The sequence below is a fragment of the Falco biarmicus genome, chromosome 1 (genome assembly GCF_023638135.1).
Source record: "Falco biarmicus isolate bFalBia1 chromosome 1, bFalBia1.pri, whole genome shotgun sequence".
Taxonomy (NCBI): Eukaryota; Metazoa; Chordata; class Aves; order Falconiformes; family Falconidae; genus Falco; species Falco biarmicus.
The window spans coordinates 5,264,234-5,289,476 of NC_079288.1; the positions used below are offsets into that span (position 1 = coordinate 5,264,234).

A 25,243-nucleotide genomic window follows, 5' to 3' on the forward strand; every position below is an offset into this window, starting at 1 on the left:
ACAGAGCCCTATTGAATTACAGTGACTGACCACAAAGCAGCACGCCATCTGTCTTAATTTTGGATCTACTTGAGTCTTACTTGGCTCTTCACAGGCTAGACGGTGCAGGACTGATGGATTCCTTTTTAAAAGCAAAACCTAAACCTTTCAAAATCAAGAAATGTAGAACTAGATTAATTTATTTTAAGGCCACATCTTTCTAGCTGCACAAATGGACCTTGAACTAAATATAAAGATTACTTACTTCTACTTCAAGCCCTCTTTACCCTTGTAGACAAAAATAAAATGGAATTCATGTAAACAAGAAACAAACTCCTTAGCTTATTTCTTCATGGATCTTTCACATCATAGATTATCCTCCCTGACTTTATTTATTCACATACGTATTTCTTGTACCTAAATGTAAAGCCAGAAGCCAGATACCTCTCCTCACCCACAGCAATCTGGAGGTCTGGAACTATGTGTTTTAAAAGTGCTATGTTTATCTGTGTGTAAAAGAATAGCAAAACACTCTGCCTTCGGCAGGGCTTCCATACATCCTCACTATTACCTCCAAATGAACAGTCAGTTGCCCTGCTTGCCTGGAAAAATACCTATTTTTCTTTGCCAGCTGGGTAAAGGTGCTCGCAACTACTAGTTTCATTCAAAAGTGCTTATTTGCACCTGCCTGAGGTTGCACAAATATGCTAGCAGATGCAGAAATAGGAACTCACTGAAAATTTGTGTCTTAATACTTGTATGTTCACATATGCAGGAAAATACGTGTCTTATTGAAGATGTTCCCTGCATGCACACTTAGGATAATGGAATACAAAACTTCTCTGCTGTTCTTTTCTTGTAGCCGTAACATTTAATACCTACTTGCAAGTTACACAGTTTGTAGCTTTTAGTTGTGTTCTTAAGAATCAGTTTTTAAAAAGGTGATAAATACCATAAAGGAAAATACCTGATGCAGAGGTAGATTGATCTGTTTAAGGAGAGCTTTCACTGCCATCTGGAGCTCATACAAGAACAATTGAGTAGGGCAGTCTGAAGTATGATCCATACTTTCCACAGATTCTGAGCCAGAAAGTGTTTGGATCCATTCCCACTCATCTCTGTATGTTGAGTCAAGTTAAAATTAGAAATATAACAAAAGTTCAATGCACAAGCAGGAATTCAGTGTATGTGCATTTGGGATCTGTTGATAGTTTAATCCTCATACAGCAAAACATTCTAAACTTGTGCAATCCTGATTGTTTATGGTTAAAAATCTGACTTGAAAAGTTCAATTTTTCTAGCACATGTACATCAGGCTGAACATTCCTTGCAAACCTCTGAAAGTCCAACTACCTTTGACATATTTCACTAAGGCTTCACACTCCGGTTTTCTTTTTTGCATACTTCATTCCTTATCTACCATGTTATTTTAAAAAAAACATGCATTGGAAATCCCAACAGTGATAATTAGCAGGAAGTTTAATTTCTGTGACAGACTCTCTTGAACTCACTGGAGCCAAAGAACTTCCTGGTTTGCTCGAAATATATCCATTTTAGACCAGATAAACATGGGAATCATCTTTCTGGATCAAATCCTTAATTCACCCTGTCCAGTATTCAGTCTTGAAAAGCAGCCAGCACCAAACATTCAAGAAAAAAAAATTACAGGAAACCCTACTACAAGATGAGTAATAGATGTGGTACAATTTGCTCCTAAATAAAGATCTGATCTTAAACTTCAAGAATCAGAGATTGTTATAAACTCTGAAGCATTAGGCTTTATATTTCTTCCAAATTTTTTGTTAGCTTTAACTACTACATTCTGGATATCCTTATTATCCATATAGTTATCCAGTACCTTTCTCCTCATGCAAAATTATCAGCTGGTTGCTGAAATGATGTGGGATTAAAAAGCCCCAGAAAAAAGCCAGTAAAATGCATCGCCCACTGGGCAAGGACTAGGCAGCACAAAGAAGTGCACTTGCCCAATAGACAAGGGAAGCAATGGCCAAGGGGGAGAACGGCTTTGCCAGAGCACAGCAGTTCAAGGGCTGATAGCATTTGTCTGAATATGTCTTTTCAGTTGCTGCATGTTTGCTGTGGATTAGAGTGAGAAACCAGATATTACACAAGGGCATACACAGAGAGATCACCAACACCGCATGGTCAGTGAAAATCAGTAGAAAGGGTGACATTTAATTCACTGGAGGCTGAATCAGGGCTTCAGGCTGTGATCTTCCTAACAGAAACACGAAGATCATTACCACTGTGCAGAATCTGAGTGACTACAGGACACCGCCCTTGGAAGCCAGAGGGCTCATATGTGCGTGTTCTGGACAGCCCTTCAGACTGCTGGGTGCACGCAGGGTGCCTGTTTGGTTCAGCGCTGATCTCTGTGATGCTACGCACCCGAGCCAAACTTTGCTGGCACCTATCATTTTGCAATGGCAGAATTGCCTTAGTGTTTAGATTTGATCAGTTGTTTCAAACTTAAAGCAAATGTTCTCTTCCTACATATGTGTGTGTAAGTATGTATATATTCACTTACTTGGAGACATTGCTGTTGTCTCGGATTTTAACATGACACAGGACGTTAGGCAACTTCTGCAACACAAGCACTTTGATTTGATCCACAGAACTGCAGAGTTTAAGGTAACCCAGATACAAGCCGGGAGGGAGGCGTTGCTGACTTCGTTTGTGATAGGAAAGTATGTCCTGTTTTAAGAGAAACAGTCCTACATAAAAATCTTATTTTTTTCTCCACATAAGTGGAAGAGTTTGGGATCAAAAAGCAACAAATGTTTTTATAGCTGTCTTTTTGTTTCAACAGTGTTCCCAATTCACAAAACATTTAAGCACATGCTTGAAGGTATAAATAATCTCTGGCAGTTTGGATGCACTTGGACAAGTTTTTACTTAAAGCCATACACAGGTTCCCTCCACGTCATGCAGGAATTGGGCCTAAAACCCTGAGGTTTCAATCTTCTACAACTGTAGTATTTAAACTAGCTTAAATAACACCCACCTCTGCGATCCTGTCTGATCATTTCAGCAGGGAGCTGGGTCACGAAACTGATTCAGCTGAAAAACAACTCAGGAAAAAGAGCAGTCATTTTTCAGCCAGAGCAGTTCCCTAGTTTGCGTTTGGTACACAGCTACACCGATGGAGCAGAGCAGCACTGGGAAAAAACTGTCACCTGGGGAAGGTGGGAGAGAGGGGCTGCATAAGCCAGTACTGTCACCAAAGAAATCCCTGTGGAGTCCCAGCCTACATCTCTCAAAAACTGTTTCTGTATCACCTGCTGTCAACAGGAAGAGTATGAGTATGAGTGTGAGCTCTATGAGTATGGAGGTTGCTGGTTTGCAGAATTTAGTTAAAGGCTATGTTTTCTGAACAGATGTATTTATCAACAAATAGAGCTTACAAGGAATTAATAACAATGGTGTATTTGCAGAAGCCAGGAGACATTTTTAAGGCTGTGTATAGCAGTCCCCCAAAACTACCCTAAAAATGATGTCCGCTGCCATCCTGAGAAATGTGTGCTTCTGCAGTGGGTGAGGATTAAGACACCTGGCCTCATGCCTTTACTCTTGGAACCATCAAATTATCTGCCAGTGCTATGCTTGGCTCTGACCAATGCAATTAGACCCTCATTTTCACAAGCACTTCATGAACAAAATACCCATTCGATGATTAAACAAGTAATAGAAGAAAGGGTGGGCATTAGATAGGAATGTGTAAACCATTAGGGGAACATTTTTTCCACTAGGATCTCTGTGGAAATCTGATCAGGCCTGCATTTTGGGTTTCCTAATATAAAACTTTTGCCCAGATTGACATTTTTCTACACCTTTAACACATTTTAATACATTAAATCTAACATAGATCAGGTAAGTTTTATTGTCTTTTGGAAATTTTTTAACGTTTCTAAAACCTGGTAATGTGTATTTTGATTGCCTGTCAGTTTCCGGTACAAAAAGCACAGTCTCTGCCCAGGAAAGTGCCTTTAATTCAAAAATTAACCACAGCAGTCATCATCTAGTTGAGGGTGCTAAAGAAGGGATGAAGACAATGGCTTGTCTTCTAGTATTTTGGGTAACCGTGCAACTGAGTTTTAGAGAGATTGGCTCCTGACATTTTGTGAGGAATCGGTTGCTGTTACCTACAGAGGACATGTGTTAATCTTTATGTGAGCTATCTATTCTTAACTTGAGGTCACAGATACCTTGATTCTTGCAGGGCTGAAAACCCACACTTCTCAAAGATGTTAACTGAACTGACTATGCAAAACAACTTCTAAGATCGATCCTTACCTTGGTATTTTTCTAATTGTGAAGCCCAGGGCCATATTATGCAGAAATTAAAGGAGACTTACAGTCAGTAAAGAATTCTTTAGCAACTATACCAGGCTCCAAGGAACTCTGAACCTCACAGAACAAGTTTATTAAGTAGAACAGTAAGGTTTTAAACCTAGATTTAATGTTCAAGGTTGGATGGAAAAATCTTATGGAGTGTAGAAATTGTAAGTGTCTGTATAGGTGCTTAAGAACATCCCACAGAATTTTAAAGGGTTTTATATCCCTTGCTACAGAATTCTACAGCATGATTTCCCGAAACTGATAGAAACTACTATTCTCTGCTAGGTCTTTGAAGTAATTTCTTTAGAATCTCATGGATATTTTACATATTAAGGATCTGATCCCAGACCCACTGGAAGTAATATAAGTCTTCGCTTTCAATGGGAGCCTTGCCATTAATTTTATTGGGCACTGGATTAAGGCCTAAAATTCTACAAGACTCTTCCAAAAATCAGGGCTCTGGCACAGGCTTTACAAAAGCAAATAACATACAGTAAGAGAAGTAAAGCGCTACCTGGATTGTTATAAGCAAGATGTCTAATGCTGTTGGCTCCTCTGGAGTTGAAAGGGATTTCCTCTGGCTTTGTAGTTTGGATACCTGCATCCATTTGCCATTAAAAAATGAATAAAGACTCTCCACTTCTCTTATAGTAACTATCAGCATATTGCCATGTCGATCCTTGATTGGCTCATAAAAAACTCTGCCTAAGTTGTGAGTTCCCAGCAAATTCTAGAAAAAATGCAAATTGTAAAATGACAGTTATTCATCACATATCAGGAGAGTGGTATTTTTTGAAATTTTGTACTCACTGACATCAGTTCTATTGACTTAAAAAAAAAAACCCTAGACACATAATGTTTCTCAAACCCTTCCCCTACAGTCATATCATTCAGTTACAGAAGGAAAAGTTTTTCCCCAGGTTGTGTTTGTGGGTTGAATTGTGGATCCTCCGATGTATTTGGTCCAGCAGTATTTAGTCCAACTTTTAATGGAGAACATCAGAAAGACTTACGACCCAAAGCCTTTGTTGAAGGCAACACTGCAAAGTAATTCACTTATTTTGACAGAACTTCCTATTTTTGCCCAGTAATGTAAAGATAAAAGATGCAATTTTCAAAAGCACTCAGTGTTGGTCTAGTGGATATTCCTTTGCTATCTATGAAGCCCTTCTGATGTGAATTTACTGAAGAGCTAGGTGCTTATCTTAACCTCCCTGTAACCAAATGTCAGAGATGATACAAAATTATTCCTCTACCAAATTATTCATAATGGACACTTCAAATATTTTCTGTTAGGGTCATTAACTATAATCTCCATTTTCTGTTCTGTTTTTAAAATTATTCAGATTATTTTCAGCAACAAAAGAGGCCCTCATATCTGTGGTGAATGCAAATAATTCTATAGCTAAATTGTGGTGTGTTTGTGAAGGAACACAGAAGAATTTGAAGAGACACAAACCCTGTTTCTTTTACTTCAGATACCAAGAATGTGCTAGACAAAACTGGCAGAAACTAACAAACTACCAGGGCAAAGCTCTCCAGGAAAATATGTGAGGATTAAAGAAAAGTAATTTTAAAAGACTCCACATAAAATACATATTTTGGTCAAAATCCCTTTCCTCACACAGTAAGGCATCTGCTTATAGGTGCAAACACACTCAATCCAGTGACCAGCCACTGAAGAGATTCCCAGATGTCTTAAAGAAAAATGCCTAACATTTAAAATATGCTCATTACTTTGTGACTTTTCAAGAGATCTACAGTAAGCTGGATAGAGATGGGGGTAGTTTAGAATGCAAACTTGAATTCACAGTGTAGCACATTGTATGTTTGGGGAAGTGCCGTACATTAACTTAATGACACTGTAAATGGATAAATTATCCTGAAATGATTTATCTGTACTTAGCAGGCAATATTTACTTATAAACTGTATTATTAAATTGTTTATAAACTCTAGGTAGTCAGCACAGTGACTGCCCTTTATGTGGCATAACTTAGCTATTTCAGCTTTATGCATCCCTCTCCAGGGGATACTGCTGATGTCTGTATAACACCTTCCCTCTTCTTTTTTTAACTGTTCTGCCTTCTGAGGTTAGCCTCCATCACTGCTTAACACTGCGTGTCTTGAGTATACACTTTGTGTTAATCCGTGTGTCCACAAATCATTGTGTGTGGGACAAATCATTGCAGGTAGGTATTAGCCATCTAGTTGTCATATTAATCACTGCAACATAGGAATGTGCCTAGATTAAAACAGTTTTTACTGTCACTGACTGTATAGTCTGAATGGCATTCTAGCATAGAGAATGTGGGTACCTACTACTATGAATATGTGACTAATTCTTATACTAAAAACATTTTGTGTCTGCTTAGTTTGGCACCCCATCACTTGTGTTTTGTTTGCTTTAGTTGTGTAGTGGTAAAAACAGGCAAAATTACAGTCCCTGTTGTCTCTAAATCTACTGATCTAGCCCCTTAGCAGCTGTGTTGTCACTGGTCTTTTCCATTCTGTCCTAAATTCCTGCAGAGCCAGTCTATTAACTGCCTCAATAAAATGCATTCAACCGTATAAACTTTATTGAGATCCTTCCATTGGTGGATCCCATTAGGCCACACACCGTTGGAGGTTGGCAGATCGGTGACAATCCCTGTGTTTGTCAGGGGACCAAGAGAACAGAACAAATGTTAAGGACAATAAATTTGCCAGAAATTCAACAGAGCAATATACCACATGGACACATTTCCTATATCTCTGTGCTTCAAGCTCTGCTCTTAACATCTCCAGCAGCAAATAATACACTCAGTGTACTAGGAGTCTTGTTTATCTCGAAATGCAGTCCATGCATACTGGCAGTGCACAGAGGGAGTGAAACTGAACTAACCAAAGGAATACGTGCTACCTAAGCTGAGCTAACCACACCGGAGGGACCATTCAGCAGATATAGTTAAAACTTGCTCTAGTGACAGCTCAAAGGACTGACAAGCAGCTGCTGCTTAGCACAGGTGGTCCTCCAATAAAGGTACAGCAGACGGGCATTCCATATATTTCGGGATACTTCGGGGAAATCAGTCAAGACAGGTGGTTGCCCAGGAAGGCTACTCTCCTGTACGGCATGCTTTGCCAAAAGATGTAAAACAAACCCCACATGGATACTCTTAATAATGGTCACAAAGTATCTGGCTCTCGTAGCTGCTATAAAACCTAGCTTATTGTATGGCCTGGCAATAACAAGAGGGATGGCTATATGGCTAATACATGAGCCAGGCCATATGAAGGCCTTCATTAATTCCATGACCGTACCATAGAATTTTCTGGGAAGCTTTAGTGACTTCATTCAAACAAAAGGCAGGAGAAAGTGAGGCCTGGATATACTTTTTCTGTAAGAATCATGCACACATCTTTTTGAAAATAATGCATTTTGCCACAAAAGTAAGTATTTTATAGAAGCGTCTGCGTTCCAGCTAGAGAATTCATGTTATCATGAAACCCATTCTTCAAAAGCTTTACAACAAATGCCAGAATGTTCTGCCGGAGAAAGTTTAATCACTGTTCGCATAACAAATAGTGGACTGAGACACAGGTTTAATTGACCTGTTCAGTACCACTCAGGTTGTATCTGTAGCACAGGTTGGAATGGAACTGTCCTGAGAGTCACGGCTATGCCTTAACAATGTGCTATGAATAGTGCATGTAGCGCTGCTGTCCTTACCAACTGTGCTGAGGCATCAGCACAAGATCTATGCGCCACTTAATCTCTCTTAATCTCTGTTTTTATAGGTCGAAATAGTTCTCTGCACAAAGGTACATTTCACCTTGAAAATTTTGGTGGTTCAATTAAGAAATTAATGAAAGATCCGTTTTTATTCCCCCCCTGACAATCCACAACACCATAGCTATCCTGCTAGTCAAACAGTGTAGTTCTGCCCTAGAAGCTGTACTTGAGCCGTTTGTAAGCCATGGGTGAATCAAGAGTATTATTTTGGCAACTTCAGCAGCCTACTTGTCCTTCCTGTTGGGGACAGAAGCTATCTATTGCTGCAGCTTCCCATATAGCACAAGGGAGTGCTAAATCTTCCCCACAGTTTAAATATTTCATTAATATATTAATAATTAATAATGAATAGGCCTTCTAAGAGGCTTTTGAGTAGCAAATATTAGCATTATAACTCTTAAATTCCCAATCTGCAAACCCACGGGCTTATCTGTGGTCATTATTTACTGGTTCATATCTGTGTTTCTTCATCTGCCACTATTGTTTCTTTCCTTTCCTTTTCCTACTCTTTACTTTTAATGCAACTCCTTCCTTCCAGCTGGCAAGGGAGGCTCAGTGGCTCATTTCATTGTAGACGATAGTGCTGCTCCGAAGAACAGGCCAGTGGGGAGTGGGGAACCATAGGACAGCTGGCAGTACTATCCCTTAGCAATCAGGAAATCACTAAGTTGATAGCTAGAAATATGCAACGCAACCAACCTGGAGCTGTGCTGTGGCTGAAAGCATCTTTTGCCTGGCTTGAAGTGCTGTTGATGAGGACACAGATATAGACATATTCTGCCTTAGCCATCTAATATCGTCCCACATGCAAGACAACTGCAAAAAGATAACCAGTTCAGTCAGTTTTTGTTCTCAGCATTTACAAAAGCAGAAATGAAACTAAAAGCATTTTGGACTTGGAAAAATCAGTAGATACTGCTCATTCTGAATTTCTGCGGATGGCAATAGCCTAAATAAACATGAAACAGATCTTGAGTGAGACACAGAAGTTGTTCTGTAAACGTCATGCACCTGTTTCAATCGCTTTTGGGACTATTGCGTCCCCATTGATTGCGTGAAATTGATTTACTTTGGGGTGTAAAAAAAAGTGTGAAGATATCTTGAATGATGGCATAACCACAATACCAACTTTAAAATTTCTAGTTATTTCTTTAGGCTTTTGCTCTTAAATGTTCATAAAACCTTTATTTACCCAAGTAGTAATCACTTATGTAGGATCATACTTAAAAAAGTTAATTGTGCCACTGTCAGTGACTCAGAATTTAAACCATATAAATGGTTTGTGAAAACTGCATTTTAACATGAGTGAATGATAAAGCACTTCATCATTTAGCTTTGTAATAACATTGTTTTGTGTATTCAGAATGATGAAGGCCTATGCATTGCTAGCAGCAAATACCTAGAAGCATATTTAACCAGGCTGCCATTACCTTTGTGAACCACAGGAAATCCTGCATAACTGAACTGCTGTGAGAGTCATCAATTTCCACAATTGGGATTTGATCTTCATTGGTTACTAATAAATTGTCTTTGTAAAAAAATATAACAGATAAGTAGAGTCCCCTAAAGAAAGAAGGAAACATTGTCAAACACCTTTCATGTCTGTTCACATCCATGCTCAATTTTAGTCAGAGAATTGTAGATGTTAAGTTCTGAGGAGACAAATCAAATCATCTGGTCTTAACTTGTGTGTTATACAGATCATGCAACTTCAGTCAGTGAATTCTGAAAAATATTTGGGAAGCTTATCACTTTAGATGATGGGAGACTACAGGAATCTAAGAAATTACAAATCAGTGCAAGCCACTGACATCAGTTCTAGTAAGAATTTTGCCAGAGTAAACGGTATACAATGGAGGCTTTATGTCCTTTAGAAACCAGAAGTTTTACTGAAACTTTTTGTCATTAAATGAGGGCTTAATTCTGCCCTCTTTACTTCAGAGTAAATCTGAAGTAACTCAGTTGAAATCAGGTGGGTTATTTTGGATTTACATTAGTGTAACTGAGTGTAATTTGGCCAGCATATCTGCACAACTGTTTATAGAGATCATTCCTTTCAATATTTACCCTTGCAATTAGTTACATACGTTAAGTAGCTGCCTTAGGGAATTTAAAGACTCTGGAGAGCTCTTCTGAAAGAATCAAACTCTTACCAAAATACAAAGAAGAAAAAGCAAACTGAACACTCCTGGCAATGAAAGAAGAAATAATACAGCATAAGCAACTTCCGTTTGCTTAAACAAATTATCAGGGCTGAGGGTTGTTTGAATCACACTGGGTTGCCAACCTAGCCAAAGATGTTAGAGTATTCTGGAAGTGTTGCTTGTGGCCAATGGGCTATTAAAACATGTTATCTGAGCTCTGCGTTTTATGTTATGAATGAAATACACACCATAGTTTCATTACTAAGCAGCAGCAGAGGCAGTACTTCCAAAATACCTCAGTAATTGCACTTTGTGTCGGCACAGAATTTTTCACTCTGTTATAATTTGAATCCATTTCCAACAGTAACAATGAAAAGATTCTGTTGATTTCAGTAGGAACTTGAGCATTATTTTCCTATCAGCTGCACCCGTCTTACATGTATGTGATTTGATCAGGTTCGTTCTGATTGATTGCTCTTTCATTGGTAGTGGAACTTTCACATATATTTCTAAGGTGCTTTTCCCTATTCTGTAAGATCAACAACTGCTGGCTAAAACTCAGAATGTTTGGGAGGTAAAATGAATGACAAACCGTTTCAGAGTCTTCACAAACTTGTTCGATGAATGGAAAAGGTGCTTCAGGCTTCTGGAAACGGATTGCTTGCGACCAGCATTCTGTAATTTAGAACTTTCTAAAATAGAAAAGAAAAAGAAAACCAAACCCAGCACTTAAATTTGAGTTCATATCTCATAAAGAATCTTTGTCTCTTGAACCACAATACTACATTTCAGGCCGTGCCCACTATGTTCCTTTCAAAAGACCACATTTAGAAACATGTTCACATACAACCTTTTGCTTGTATTTTTATTATCTTAGTGATCTGCAACAGCAATTTCCTTATGTGCAGCAAATTCAGTTGGTAAAAATGTTTTGCTCCTAGACAACGTATAGCTTGAACCAATACTATGTACTCTTAATGTTCAGAATGGTTATGAATTTTGCAAGTGGTCTCAAAAATCCAAGAAGCGATTTGAGCCATCAGTCAACATTTTAGGGTGCTGTAATTCCTCAGTTTCTATCCATATATAGCTTAAGTTTCCAAGAACTCAGTAATTGGTGCCCTGCCAATGACTAACATCACAATATCACCAGTCTAGCCTAAGTAAGCTTTAAGGAAACAACTAAATTGACCCTCACTTTCTCTGTATCACATTAAACACATGTGCTTTTGTTTGTTTTTTTACCTCATCACAACTTCCACTCACCTGTATTGCTTCAGAGCTTTCACAGTCACATTTGCTCCCTAGTACTGGATTCCAAGGAAGAGGTGTTTAACTCATTTGTTCACTTCACATCAAAGCTGAGACCTGCTGTGTGCCCACAAGGATTTCTGGACCAGCTCTCTCAACAGAAGAATTTTATAAATTCAAATATTTGCCCAATATTCTAAAATAGGTGATTACATTTTTATACATGGTATTATTTTTACCTTTCATGAATTTGACATAATGGCTTTCCTTCTCTCATGCATTCCCTGACTTCCCTTGTAAGCCCAAGAAAAACCTTCCAGTGGGAACTGCACCTCACAAGCTCTGTGAAACAGCTGTGTCCACCTGTATACCTGTAAATGGATTTTAGAGGGTATGCCAATAGATGGCAGCCTGGAACATGAAGGATTTAATGATATATAATATATTGCCCATTGTTGTCCACATATGGCATTTAAAAGGAACCGTTCGGGATTTTTTTGCATTGTCTTTAGTGATATCCCTCCCATTTAATAGTATTGTAAGAGAAACAGCAGAAAAATTTAATTTACAAAATGGATTAATTCTTCAGATATTTACTGTGATCTGAAAAGAAAGAGAAAAAGAAAAATGTAACTGTGAAACTACATCTCAGTTTTCCAGGATCTGACTGTTTATTTGGATGAAGCATGGATACCCATCCAGACTGAAATATGACACATTTTGAGGGATACCCTTCTCCAGTGGGGAAAAAATATGGCTCATGAAGAACTGTTTGCTGAAAGCTGCTGATTGGTCTGCTTAGGTGTTTCTGGAGTAACACAGTTCCCACTTACCTCCAATTCAGAATAGGAGGTGTCTGTCTGTGTCTCCCTAGTGAGTTCTAAGTTTGAACATTTAAAGAACATCTAAATTTGCTATTGTCAAAACCCCATCTGTAGAAGTGCTCAACATATTTTTAAATGATGAATAAATTCGCACCATAATTTGCACATTGAAAACCAGAGAAAGAAGACACATTGTTAGCAATAATTACCACTCTGCTGAACAGCAAGTACAAAGAGAACAAGGTTCTATTGGGGGTGAAATCATACAATTCAGATGTATGAGACTTATTAGATCATCAAATCCATTGTATTTCCAGTGCAAACTTGTTCTCCATGGCATAGTCTCTAACATACTGTTCAGTTTTGTTTCAATACTCATCCAAATCCACCACTGCTCCTTTGATGCAACTGATCTTTGTTTTCTTTTCCTTTTAAAAAAAATTAATTTGTTTTTCTATCCACATCTCCTCAGATAATTTTTATTTTACTGTGAACTTTTTTCAGTCTATCATGGTAATGTAAACCAAATGCTGCATGAAAACTCCTGTCTTACTGTTTCCTTCTTCCGAGGTTAAGACCAATTTAGGAATATAAATGTCATTCTAATTCTGCAATTTTTATTTTCTTCTATATTAAGGATGGAGGGAAAGAAGGAGGAAATTGCTGAAGGCAAAGCAACATAATTCTGTATAAAACACCCAGAGACTGCAGTATTAAAATAAGAGGGCACATTACAAGTGAAATATATGTTATTGGGCTATTCAGTGGTTTGGGTTTAGTCCACAGCTTTGCAGAAGCCAACAGCAAAAGAAATAATGTAAAACTAGATGGAGACTGTAAACTCTCCCGCATTGCTATTTGCTTTTGTTTTACAGTATAGTGTGTCTGGAAGCCAAAAAACATGGAGCTGAGATTAGAGGATAATTTGGATCTACAGGAAATCGAACTTTGTTATTTAATTAACTAATAAATAACATAGAGTAACCTGTATAGAAAAGTACCAGTAACAACAAAGTAAGTTTACATTAATAAATGATACAGCAATAGAGCTGTGAGCTCTTTTAATAGGAGCTCAGGAGTGGCCAAGTTTAGAGGGTTGCCAGTGATTAGATTTAGATCAGAAGTATTCAAACCTGGATTGAAACAGGCAATTAACTACCAAGGTATATTTACAAAATTAGCAGTTTTTCTCTTCTCAGGTAGGATATATAAATGTTTCTTTGCCATTCAGTTAAATACAACAAATACTTAAAAGCAACACAAGCTGGTTGTGGAAAAATTAGAATAAAGTTGCATACTCAGGCCACTAGTGTGCATCTGGGGTCTCTGCTCTAGAGGAATGTCTGCTATGCCATGCCATTTCTCTGAGGAGGAAGATCATCTGGAATTCTTTGTCCTATCACTAGACAAGCGGGTGCCTCTCCTCAAGTGGGGCAGATGTGGAGTAAATGGAATTACCTCAGCGCAAAATTATCTGAGATCTTAACCCCAGAAATCAGACAGCCCGTGGAACAGCCAAGTATCATTTAGGGTGACCCTGAATTAGGAAGCAAATTAGCACAAGATGAGCTAGATCCCAGTCCTGTTGGAGAGCATAAAATGGGGTTTAGAGTTTTCACGAATTGTGTAACCTTATGAAAATACATCAAATAGCTGGAAACTTCCAGACAAATTCAAACTCAATTTAAAGCCACACATTTTTAGCAGTGCAGACAACTGACACTGGGATAATGTGCATGGAGACATAATTCCACACAGAAGTTAAAGGCATAAGTAGTGGCCAGACACCTCAATAGCTTGAGACCATGATAGATTCTGTATTACCTCACCTCTAGGTGGGATTTCTTTCAAAATGAAAATTCTGTATCTCATGATGAAGCTATTTGCATGACAGTCATATTACTGGGTGACATATTTTGGATTAGAAAGACAGGCTCAACAGCTGAAGTTGTAGCTTCTTGAATTGCCCCTGAAATTCTCAGTCTATGGCTTGGTTCTCAAGCCTGCTTTTGTAGATTCTCACAAATAATTATAATCTAAACATTTTAAATACCCTGTGGAATCAGAGATCCTTCTCTCTGTTAAATGCAATAAAACTAGGTGCTCTGCTTGTGAATCAAATTAAAATTAGAATATCTTTATTTCACCTCTGACTTGCCTAGTAAAACACATTTCAACGAAATTTCAGAAAGAAAATGTCTGGTAACCTTTCTTAACGAAGCATTACACAATTACTTAATCCACTCAGAATTGTTTAGAAAGAATGATCTACAAGAAAAAAATGCTTAAAAAATACATTTGAAGTGTTGCCAGGACATACAACTGTAGTAACTCAGTTATGATAGTCTGTAGCATGGTATTATGAAGACAAATGGATGACTGTTGTTTGTAATCATCAGGGTTTTCCAGAAGATTAAACATATGAAAGCAAAGCTTCCTAAGTAATTCCCGAGATTTCATCATATCACAGAGCAGGTTCAAAAGTAACAGCTGATCTAATTCCAAAAGCTCTTAAACTCACTGTACATTCCAATGTATTCTTCCTGGTATTTTTGTAAGCTTGTTTTCTTCAGCCCCTGCAATGCAAAGCATGGGGCAAAAGGCAGGCTGCAGTGCAAAGCCTGAATGAACAGACTTGGGCAAGAGATCTGCCTGGAATCTGGGCAATTTAAACCTCCCAGGTCATGCTGGAGCAGTAGCACATAGCTTTGCTTTTCTAGCTCCTCAGTATTCTGAGGCTTTTGCCCATGTTATCCAAGTAATCTCAGACCTTTTAGATCAATTACCCTCAGTTTTTTCCAACTCCCTTGCACTCATCCTCCACTCTCCTTTAGCCAGCCTGAGCAGCAAGAATGTGATACTCCGCAGAGAAGTCACTCCGTGAAAAGCCAAGGTGCCAGTAGCCCAGGTTTGAGTCCTGTCTCTGTCTTCACCAGCTTTAATTCATGCAGAACTTGATTCTGCTCTCATTTATAAACCATGACAAATCAGTGGTTGTAAGCAGATTCAGGCATACTCTACAAACAATGTCCAGCTATTTACTGACACCTCTAAGACAAACAAGGAAAAGAGAGGGTACAGTATTAACATATAATCAAAGAAGAGTGTGGTAAAGAGAAGCATGGCAAAGAACAAATAAATGCCTGGGGAGGTCCTCAGCTTATGTATAACAGCATATCCATGCTGACTTCTGCCCGTGCTAGACGAGTCATGCTAATTTACATTAATTAAGACTCTAGCTCAGGCCTCTGCATTATATGAAGTGAAAGCCATTATTTGGGCTTTTCAGTCATATACAGTAGCTTATCTCAGGTCCTTGATCAAACTCCTCAGCTTTCACTGAGGTTGATACCCTCAGATTTCACTGGCGTTCATAAATACCAGAATCAAATTTCAGAGTCAAACTGGTGTCATAATTCTTAGTTTTTCTGCAAACTCTTTGTCTTTTTTCTTACCAAATTACTGCAATACAAGGGATTGACATCAGTCATATATTTAAGGCAAATTCCAAAGGCTCTCCTATTATGTTACAGTCCCGTTTTATCCAGAACATTCTACTGTGTAATGCTAGCATTGCAAGCAATTATGAGATTTTTATTTGGTTGGAGGCAAGGGCGTTGCTCAAGCTGACTCCACAGTGTAGTACTGCCACATGTAAGCTCCTACATCCTCTTTCTGACATGCAAGAAAATGCTCTGAGCTAAACAGATTTCCTATATTGTTGTTATTTATTATTTAAGGAAAAGGAGTTAGGAAATCAACAACAGAGTTGTCTGTGCTTTGCTTTGAGACTGGGGTTAATTTCTGGAGCAGTGGAATTTTATAAGAACCAGGCAGTGGTATCAGATTCTCAAAAGAAGGGATTTTCTGCATGTTGTTTATAACTGCTTCTGTTCTGGGCTGCTATGTCAGTAAAACAATTTATACTAAGAGTATTTTCAGATTTCCATCACTTATTCCCTGTTGACTAGGAAGGTGGCTCGAACCACCTGAGATACGCACTAACTTCAGAAAGGAAAAACTACCATGGAAAAAAGACTTCTTTAATAGCATGAAAAAGCAATGTAAGAGAATACATCAGCTGTATTTTCAGTAGTAAGACCACCTGCAAGTGATAATGCTTGTATGAATTTTAATTAGAGAAACAACATTTTCTTGCAGTATGTCCTTTTCCTTTCCCAGCAACATAGCTGAATAGTTTAAGTTGCTATGGTTACAATGGGTTGTGGCAGACTGTGGATCATTGTGATAGTGACATATTTGCACTTAAAGAACAAAGGCTGCATCTTTCCATTTCAGCCAAATGATTTTAGCCTGAAGTATTTCTATGATTTAAAATCAATTGATGCAGCTTGACATAACAGTCATACTAGGTGAAGAAAAATGAAAACTTCATGGCAGTTCAACTTCTCAGTTTAAAATAAGTTCCTTTGCAATGAAGCATTATTCCAGTTAGAAGTTTATTTTAAGAAAATAAATAGTACTTTTCAACAACCCGTATAGAACCGGAGTTTTTATATATGCTTTAAAAAGAATGCCAAGCTGTTGCCTTGGCTGTTGAGCTATTAAAGGCACAGTCTGTTTCTCATGAATGAAGAGCAGAGCTGGCTGAGATTTGAACTTTCTCCGAGTTTTGATCCATTCTATTTGAAAATGTAGCAATCTTATCTTTCCACTGCATTGTGCAAGTATTTTTCATTATAGATTGGCATCACATCCACTAGAGTACTTAGCGTCTTCCATTTGGAGGCAGCCAAGTCTCCTCTTTTGATCCAAAACAGTTGTTAACTCTCTAAAGTATTTCTTTATATGAAAAAATAAAAGAGAGATCCTTGAAACATTTCAGTGGAATCCTGTGTGAAACTAATTTGCAGGAAAAAACAAATCAATAGGTGTGTAGGGGCAGAGGGAGAAAGGGTGTGTCTGAGCTTGTGTGCATTCTAGCTTTCAGATGTTTTCATCCAACTAATTTCAAGGGTTAAGAGCAAGATAGTGCGCTAAAGTGATTCCAGATGGGTCAATATTAATATCTTTCTTTTCCTGATGAATGAGAAGGTATGACCTAGTTAGAAAACTGCTAAAATTACAGGCGCCACAGAGGCTTCAGCTGGTGCCCTACCACATAGATATTTATACTTACCTCTGCAATTATAATGCTGATGAGCTGCTCTAACCTGCTGAAGGAGACGTTCCAGGGCCTCAGTGTGTCCCCTGTGCCGAGGTTCTCTTCCACTGCAGTCTTTCCAGTCTATTTAACAAAGGAAATAAACAGAAATGAAACACAAAGGTGCAGAAGATTTTAAAATATTTTCTTGCCTCTGATACTTCTTGGCTTTAGAGGAGTTTTACATCTGGGCATGCAGGAAAAAATGGCAGTTGTTTTTAAATCTGCTGTTGCTACATGTACAATAAGTTTCCTTTGCCTTGTGCCAGCTAGGTAATTAATCATAATAATTATAAACAAAGAGCTCACAATCAGCTCCTAGAAGCTCCTGTAGTGACTGACTAGACAATGGCTATTTCTCTTCGGTGCATAAATGGTCTCTGTTACCACAGTGCCGGAGCTGCTCTCAGCCTGTACTGTACTGACACTCTCAGTACCTCACTAAGGTCACACTGCGGCTCCTTCTGCATTTTGTTGAGACACCAGGAGCCTAAACGGCTCTCTTACAGTTATAGCAAAAGCAATTGCAAAGCAGAGAACGAACAGCTTCCTACAGCTAGAGCTAGCTCTGTAGCCAGAGAAACATGCTCTGAGTAAAATCACTTCTGAAAATCTGCTCCCAGCAGAGGCCTGAACAAACGCTGGCAATTCTTGCCCTGGAGTCTACGCTCTGCTCAGCACTGCACTCGTGAGGCAAGAAGCTGCGGTTTCTGTCCCACATACCTTCAACTACAAAAGACTGTTTTCACTCATTTGCTGCTAGCTACAATCTCAGTCTTGATCATAAAAACCAGACAATCTCATAACAAACAGGAGGATGAAAATGTGCGTATCAGGGAGGAGCTTTTAAATTCCAGACTTGACTATTTTCATACTTTGATTATAATGAGAAAAAAGTATTGCAACAGTTTCCTGATTCAAAGTAATGGTGGATCAAGGTATTAAGAGATCTGTCTGCAAGGCAGGCATGCTTCCATCTTGCTGGCATAGAGGCCGTGTATGTATTCACAGCCACCAACAAACAGTTTGCTCACTCACTAAATATACAGATCTAGTTTCTAGTGCAAGTTTGGAGTCAGGCATTCCTTCCAATGGGCTGACTATGCCAGGGATATAAATACGTATTCACTGCCATTTGGTATAGCAGCTAGAGTAAGCCCCTTGAAAGGGTGGAAAGAGAAGACATTTGCTATCCTGATAGCCTGTGGGCAGTTGTAACAGCTGCAGAGTGGCTGTCCTGCATGTTGTATGCTATTGCAGAGATCACGGGCCAGTTGCATTTATAGCTCTGTGTAGGGAGGCCAGTTCTTAGATCTCCTGTGAGCAGCCCAGAAGAACCAACTGATAGTCAATCAACCAATCTCAATCAACCTCGTGGTTTCTCTGTGTCAGTGGTTTCCAAACTTTTTGAGCCTCCAGGTTGCTGACTACCTTAAAAATGACATGGAAATCAGACCAGCTTCCTTCATCGTCCACCACTCACATGCTAATAAATAAGCTAGCAATGTTACTACCTGCTATGATTTCACAGACCAGCTGCACACTCTGGCCACCACTTTCCAGGCTGCTCCTGCGTATGTGGGGGAAACAGGAGGACAGTGGCAAACATTCACTGCCATGCTTCATGGGTGCATCTCCAAGGATGTCATTAACCTCTGGTGCTCTGGGATTGGAATGGATGAGGATTAAGCCCTGAAGCTTTCATTTCCTTTGCGTGTTCTTCTGGCTGCCGTTACAGACAACTTTGCAGAGTATTAATGTATTCACATTTAATTTTTAGCTTAGGGCCATATTTTGTTACACAACACTGGTGTAATTTCAGGTTGCTGCCTTCTTGCCAAGCAGGAATCTGCTGGTTTTCAAACCCAGTGGTGAAGGCAGTCACATGGATAAATAAGTGCTTCCCCCAGTAACTGCAGCATTAAATATCATCTTCTCTTTCAAGCTCTAATTCTGATGTTAGTATTACTTAATGAAAGAATTTACATTTAGGCTCTGACGGTCTCACTTGCTGTAAAGCTTACACATGTGTCACTAAGGATACTTAATGAAAAAAACACATTCTTGCCAACTGTCTATATACAGTGAGCTAAGTGCTTAATGATTCTGTGTTCATCAATAAAGGAAATATACATATATAGCCATGAAGAAACCTTTCTTTTTGCTGTAAACTCAGAAAAAGATCCCATATATATCACATGATGCTCTTGCTGTCCTGCAGGGAGATCCAAAAGCCTGCTCTTGTTACCTTGGCTGCCTTTCAGAGAAGCACCCCCACAATGATGTCCCAGGCACTTCAGTAGTGCTCCCATGGATGGTATTGCTCTCCCTGGTGGAAGCAGGGTCTTCACCAAGTTCTGAGCAGCTGCACATGACAGCATGGCCCTAATGCCAGCAAGTCTAGGACTTTCTGCTACTCTAAAGCCCAGAATCCCTGAGACACTAAACATGGGAAATGAACTTAAATATCTGCATAGATTTTGTGTTGATCCACTGAAATCTGCAGGAAAACTTTCCTTACATCTCAAAGCTTTTGAACTGGCACATATTGTCAGATTTCAGAAGGTTAATAATAGTGGACAAGAAATAGACAGTGAAGACAATGCAATATGCTCAAAGCAAAAGTTCATATCGTACAAAGCTACAGTCTTAAATGTCACGTACCTTTCCAGGAGTGCAAGTTCCTTAGGGATATTCAGCTAAATAACTAGCAGCTACTGTAAAAGAGTGTGTTCCTCAGCTGATGTAAACTTTTGTTTTGTGGGGCCAAATACCTGGCTATAGTCAAGGTAAGTGCATGTTATGAAGTTACTCATACTCCAGAGTAGTGAGTTATCCACATAGCCAAGAGTAGAATTTTGTCCCACGATTGTAGCACATTTTTGTTCTCAAACAGACTATTTCTTTAGCCTAGTTCTGGCTTTATTCTGGGGTAAACAAGAGCAAAACTGAAGCAAAATGGGACAATGGTACTGCAAGAGCTTTGTTTATCCAACCCTTTCCATTATGGCTGCTGAGCATAGGTACAGCTTCCTTTATTTTCCCACATTAGCATGCAAGGTTATTAAATTGTTACATTAGCCTTATAAAAACAAGTGCTAATGCAATAAAATGAAAAGCCCCACTTTACTGCATCAATCAATACAAGGGAAGCTGTAATATTCTGAGCCAGTTTGGCAGCGAACACTAAGTCTGGAAAACCAACTAACAATACAATGTGATTATAATAGATTAAAAATTGCAAATGAAAAATCATAGTCCTAACGGAGTCTGAGAAAACCTGTCATAGGTTTGAAAAGGAAGAAAGGCTTTTGGACACGTGTGGAACATTTTAGTGCTTAATAAGGGTTAGATCCTATCAACATGCATGTCCACATTGTTTTACATACAGGATGCTCCAAGAACGATCCATTGCATGGGATCTATAATTCTACAAGGCAGAATATAAAATAACATTACGATACATGTCATACATGTACGTGCTTTGGTTCTAGCAGTTCAAATTCATGTTTTGATCCATTCAGGCACTGACAAATGAGGTTCCATATAGCAGAACTCTATTAAGAGAAATGAAGGTCAAAATACTTCTTGTTTTTTTAAGTGTGACTAGATGAAAATGTACTGTCAAAAGACTGATGAAGAATAAAAGGTAAGACGTATACATATATGATTATTTTGCTTATTTTTGAGGGGTGGGAGGAGCTGAGGGCTTTTATTGATTTAATTCACTCCAAGATGACATGGCAATTAAATCATGATCTCCAGAATATTTGTCTTTTTCTGTTTCTGAAGACATTCTTACAAAGCAACATCACTAATCAAACTAGGAGGGCAGACAAACTCAACCTACTTGAAGGAGAAGCATTTTCAGGAGTAGATTTGCGTGGAGGTCCCCATCCTCTCATGTTGTATGCTGAAACACGGACATAATACCTCTGGCCCTGCAAATGGAAACAACTGGAGTCAAATCTATCACTTGACTCAAAATCTTGGCTGTAATAACTGGAAAGCAGTCCCTCCCAAAGATGTTTTCTTTGAAAAACTTGAATAGCTTTCATTGGCATCAGCTGATGCACCATGACAGATTGAAACATAGTACAAAGATTTCAGGACAGGTTATCTGCTGAGCATTAACAGAACACACCAATTCCAGCTGACAAACCACAATCTCTTCTACCAAAGCAGAACCCTAGGAACTCTTATCAGACTTCAGGAATAGGGACTCTCCTTTTTCCTGTGGTATTTAACAGTCTCTCTAGCAGCCCAGCAATGGAAGAGGCTTTGTTTGGCTGCCACTGAAATCAGTCAGACCTTTATCACGGATTTTGATGTATAAATCTAGGCTAATGGAAAGCACTTTTAAAAGTCTAACTTTTAATTTAAATATGCTATACACTGTGGAGAGAAAAGACAAACACACAGTAAGCACTATTCTTAACTGCTTATGGAAGTGACTGTGCAAGCTTGCTTGATTTTAACTTAAGAACAGATACTGTTTTGTTGTTAGAAAATGAGAAACAGAGTAAATGCATATTGTGGCTCAGCTCCCTGAAAGACGGTGTGCTTTGTATCAAATATTTCTTCAAATAAAAGGCTAGAAAAAAATATTTTTTTTTCTATTTTATGTAGAAGATTTTGTACTGTGTCCATTGCTTACTATTCAAAGTCAATTCTCTCATTTTGAGAGCCCATATTTTGGGGCACTGGTCAAGGGTCACATGCATACCTCCCCCTTCTATAACTTTGTAGACCTGATTCAGTGTGCAGTGAATTCAGTGGAAAGGCTCCAGCTCAGTGGGTGCTGGATTAGGCCCCTCTGATGATGTTTCCAGTGCAAATAGTTGCATTATGAGCAAGCTTTATTTTCATCAGGTATTTTGTGAATCAAAATTTGCTTGCAAAAATGGTCCTGAACAGCCTGTAGGAAAAAGACTTTCAGACACATGGTCAAAACTACTCTGCTTAAGAATCCATATGAGTATTCATAAATTTTCTCTATTGCTGACCCAGTTCTTATCAGTGTAAAACTTTTATACAAAAATACATTACAAAAATGAAGATGATTGCCATCAATGTGTGTGTTCCTGGAAGAAGCAGAAGAGAAAGAATGTTATTTTAGCTATTGGCCATCAGAGTCAGGACTAGATCTTTCACGAGCCTTTGATTTGCACCAAGGTTATCCTGTGATCCACAAAACAGCAGCTTTCAGTCCAGGCTTTTCTGATCTCCCCTAAGCATGACAACTTATAAAACAGTTCATGCTGTCTGTTTATTCCTTTGTGACTTTCTGATTATGGATACCAGACATATTATGCTTAATGACTGGAACTTGTTGCTAGAGGAATGGCACACTACAGTTATTACCAACATATTACCAGGCATGGATGAGAATTATCAGTGTCTTTGTATCACTGGTGCAGCAGGGGCCATCAAGATCTAAACGAGTCATTTGGTACTTACTGTTCTGAGACCCATAATGGTGCACCTCAAAGACTGAAGGTTATCCATAATTATTTCACCAACCAAAGGAGAAAAGTCTTCTGAAGAGCTCCATTCCACTAGGAAACAAATAGCAGGAGAAAATCAAATCAGATACCAGTCCAAGCAAAGTAATCAAAGTACTCGAATCATTCACAGGTTACTTTTTCTCTTAGCAGTTTCCCATTCCATGTGGATACAAAAAGTCATGTTTAACAGTAATGTTTAGCAAAACTTCACACAGTAATTAAATTATATCTCTGTGTATGAGAGAGAAAAGCAAAATATTGCTCACAAGCTTTTCAGGAAAGAATGCTTAAAAATACACTGCAGTACAAATTACCTTCAGTCAACATTTGCCCTCATTTAAACAATTTCCTTTCAAAGAAAGAGAAGCAGTGGGAAAGAGTAAGCAGAGGATTTGGGCCTGATAATCCCATTTGGCGGTTTAGACATCCAAACCAATAAAAAGTACTGCTTTGCAACTGGATCTACCTAGCTAGGCATGGGCAGAGTCCTTTTGGTTCCACAGGTTCACAAAATTCTCATCACCAGGCCTTGGCTAATTTGTATTGAAATATCCTCCTCGGGACTAAGATCCGACACTCACCAGAGTCTCTTCATTGGTTTCAGTGGATTCTGGCTCTCTTGTCCAGGCCTGCTGCTGCTGTGGTTGCTGAAATTACAGAGCTCCACAAGCACCTATGAAGTTGTATCCACTGTTGAAGTGAATTCAGTGGTGCTGGGCTGACACATCCTTCCCAACCCATTTTGCAGCCTAAATTACAATGGGTACCTTCACCAAAGTGCTGCCGTCAACTTGTACAGACAACTCATATTCCTGCTTAAGGAGTTATGAAATCAGTAGTCCTACTGTCAGTACTCTTTGTCAGTGATTGCAAAAATGAATGTGCATGTAAAATAGTATCAATCAGACCATGAAAAACCACTAGACTTAAAAAAAAGTATGTCTGAAACTGATGGCTGCAGGTAGGAAAACAGCCTCTTTTGCTTTAACTATACTTTATTAATATTTATTTATGATTAAAGGTTAATCCTGGAGTCATACCTCTGGGATTTAGTAACTTGTACCTTCAGACTCAACTTCCAGGAAAACCTTCAAAAACATAGTGAAATTAATCTCTTAAATTATTCTACTGTAGGCATGGGAAAATCCCATCAATATTCTGGATTTACACTGAAGCAGACAATTCAACTCAAAGGTTTCCCTCCAAGATTCACAAAATAATTTATAGATATTTTATTTGCATATTTTTTAGTATTGGAGTCACTAATTTAGAATAAATCAGAGGACAGAGATATTTTAACTTCAGCATGTGGAATTTCAATTTTCTGGCCGTGTCATACCGGTATTTCACGTTAAAAGAAAAAGGCTTCGCAGAATTTTTTGCTCAGCATATACAGCATTTAACTGCCAACACATTTTTCTAAAATAGCTAAGTATTAATAGCATAACTCATTTTTCCTTTCTCTCCTAATTGCTCCTTTTCTGTGATTGCAGTTTGTGAATACACAGCATGTTCTGCAACATTTTTGTGTTTGCTGCAATGAAAAGGATATTGGTTTTGTCTATGGTCTTTGAACTTTTTCACTGCATATTTTTCTAGTTTTCCACGGGTTTTAAATGTACAATTACTTCCACCTTTAGTGGAAGCTATCTCTGTACATTAGAATGAAAATGTAGAGACTGTTACGTTACCATGTTGTAGGTTTTTGTTGACAACTTCATTATAGGAATACTTGTAAGTACCATCAAACTTGATGGCCTGTCAGAGGTTCCACTGTAAACCATGGGGTTTAGTGTTTATAACTCCACCGTATTAAATCATTGAGGACATCATATACATGCTGCAAACTTAAGACACGTTGTCTGTTTTCCAGAAGGATAAAATGGAGAAATTCTGTTCGAACTGCTGAACATGTTATCAACAGGCATGTGGTCACTTCAAATACCATTTTTTTTCCCCAAATATTCGTGTAAAACAAGATAATGTCACTCGACAGATTCTGCCAACAAATCCTGCCTTCACTGAAATCCCCAGGCACGACTGAATGCGCCTCTCAGCATGAGGGGCAGTGGTAAGGTTGCACTTCAGGCAGCACAAAACAAAAGCCAAGGGTGAAATAAGCAGCTTTAAGCTGCTTTTGAGCTTCCCGGTTTTTTAGCTGTTCTATGGACTGGAGACTGCCCAAACATAAACTGGTAGCTCAAGAAGTATATTTAAATTTGGGTAGCTTACACAAATAAAC

The 25,243-nt window shown here is 38.6% G+C and overlaps 1 protein-coding gene across 1 annotated transcript in view; it reads right to left on the reverse strand.

The window, feature by feature from the left end:
- The window catches only part of ANKFN1 (ankyrin repeat and fibronectin type III domain containing 1), a 62,295-nt gene that overhangs the window by 11,304 nt on the left and 25,748 nt on the right, over positions 1–25,243 (reverse strand). The window contains exons 5-13 of the mRNA XM_056360757.1: positions 22,955–23,052; positions 21,345–21,435; positions 17,471–17,578; positions 10,848–10,947; positions 9,542–9,674; positions 8,811–8,927; positions 4,853–5,068; positions 2,528–2,694; positions 947–1,097 (exon numbers count right to left, since the gene is read on the reverse strand). Of these exons, the coding sequence (XP_056216732.1) occupies positions 947–1,097; positions 2,528–2,694; positions 4,853–5,068; positions 8,811–8,927; positions 9,542–9,674; positions 10,848–10,947; positions 17,471–17,578; positions 21,345–21,435; positions 22,955–23,052 (1,181 nt within the window). The remainder of the gene's footprint in view (positions 1–946; positions 1,098–2,527; positions 2,695–4,852; positions 5,069–8,810; positions 8,928–9,541; positions 9,675–10,847; positions 10,948–17,470; positions 17,579–21,344; positions 21,436–22,954; positions 23,053–25,243) is intronic.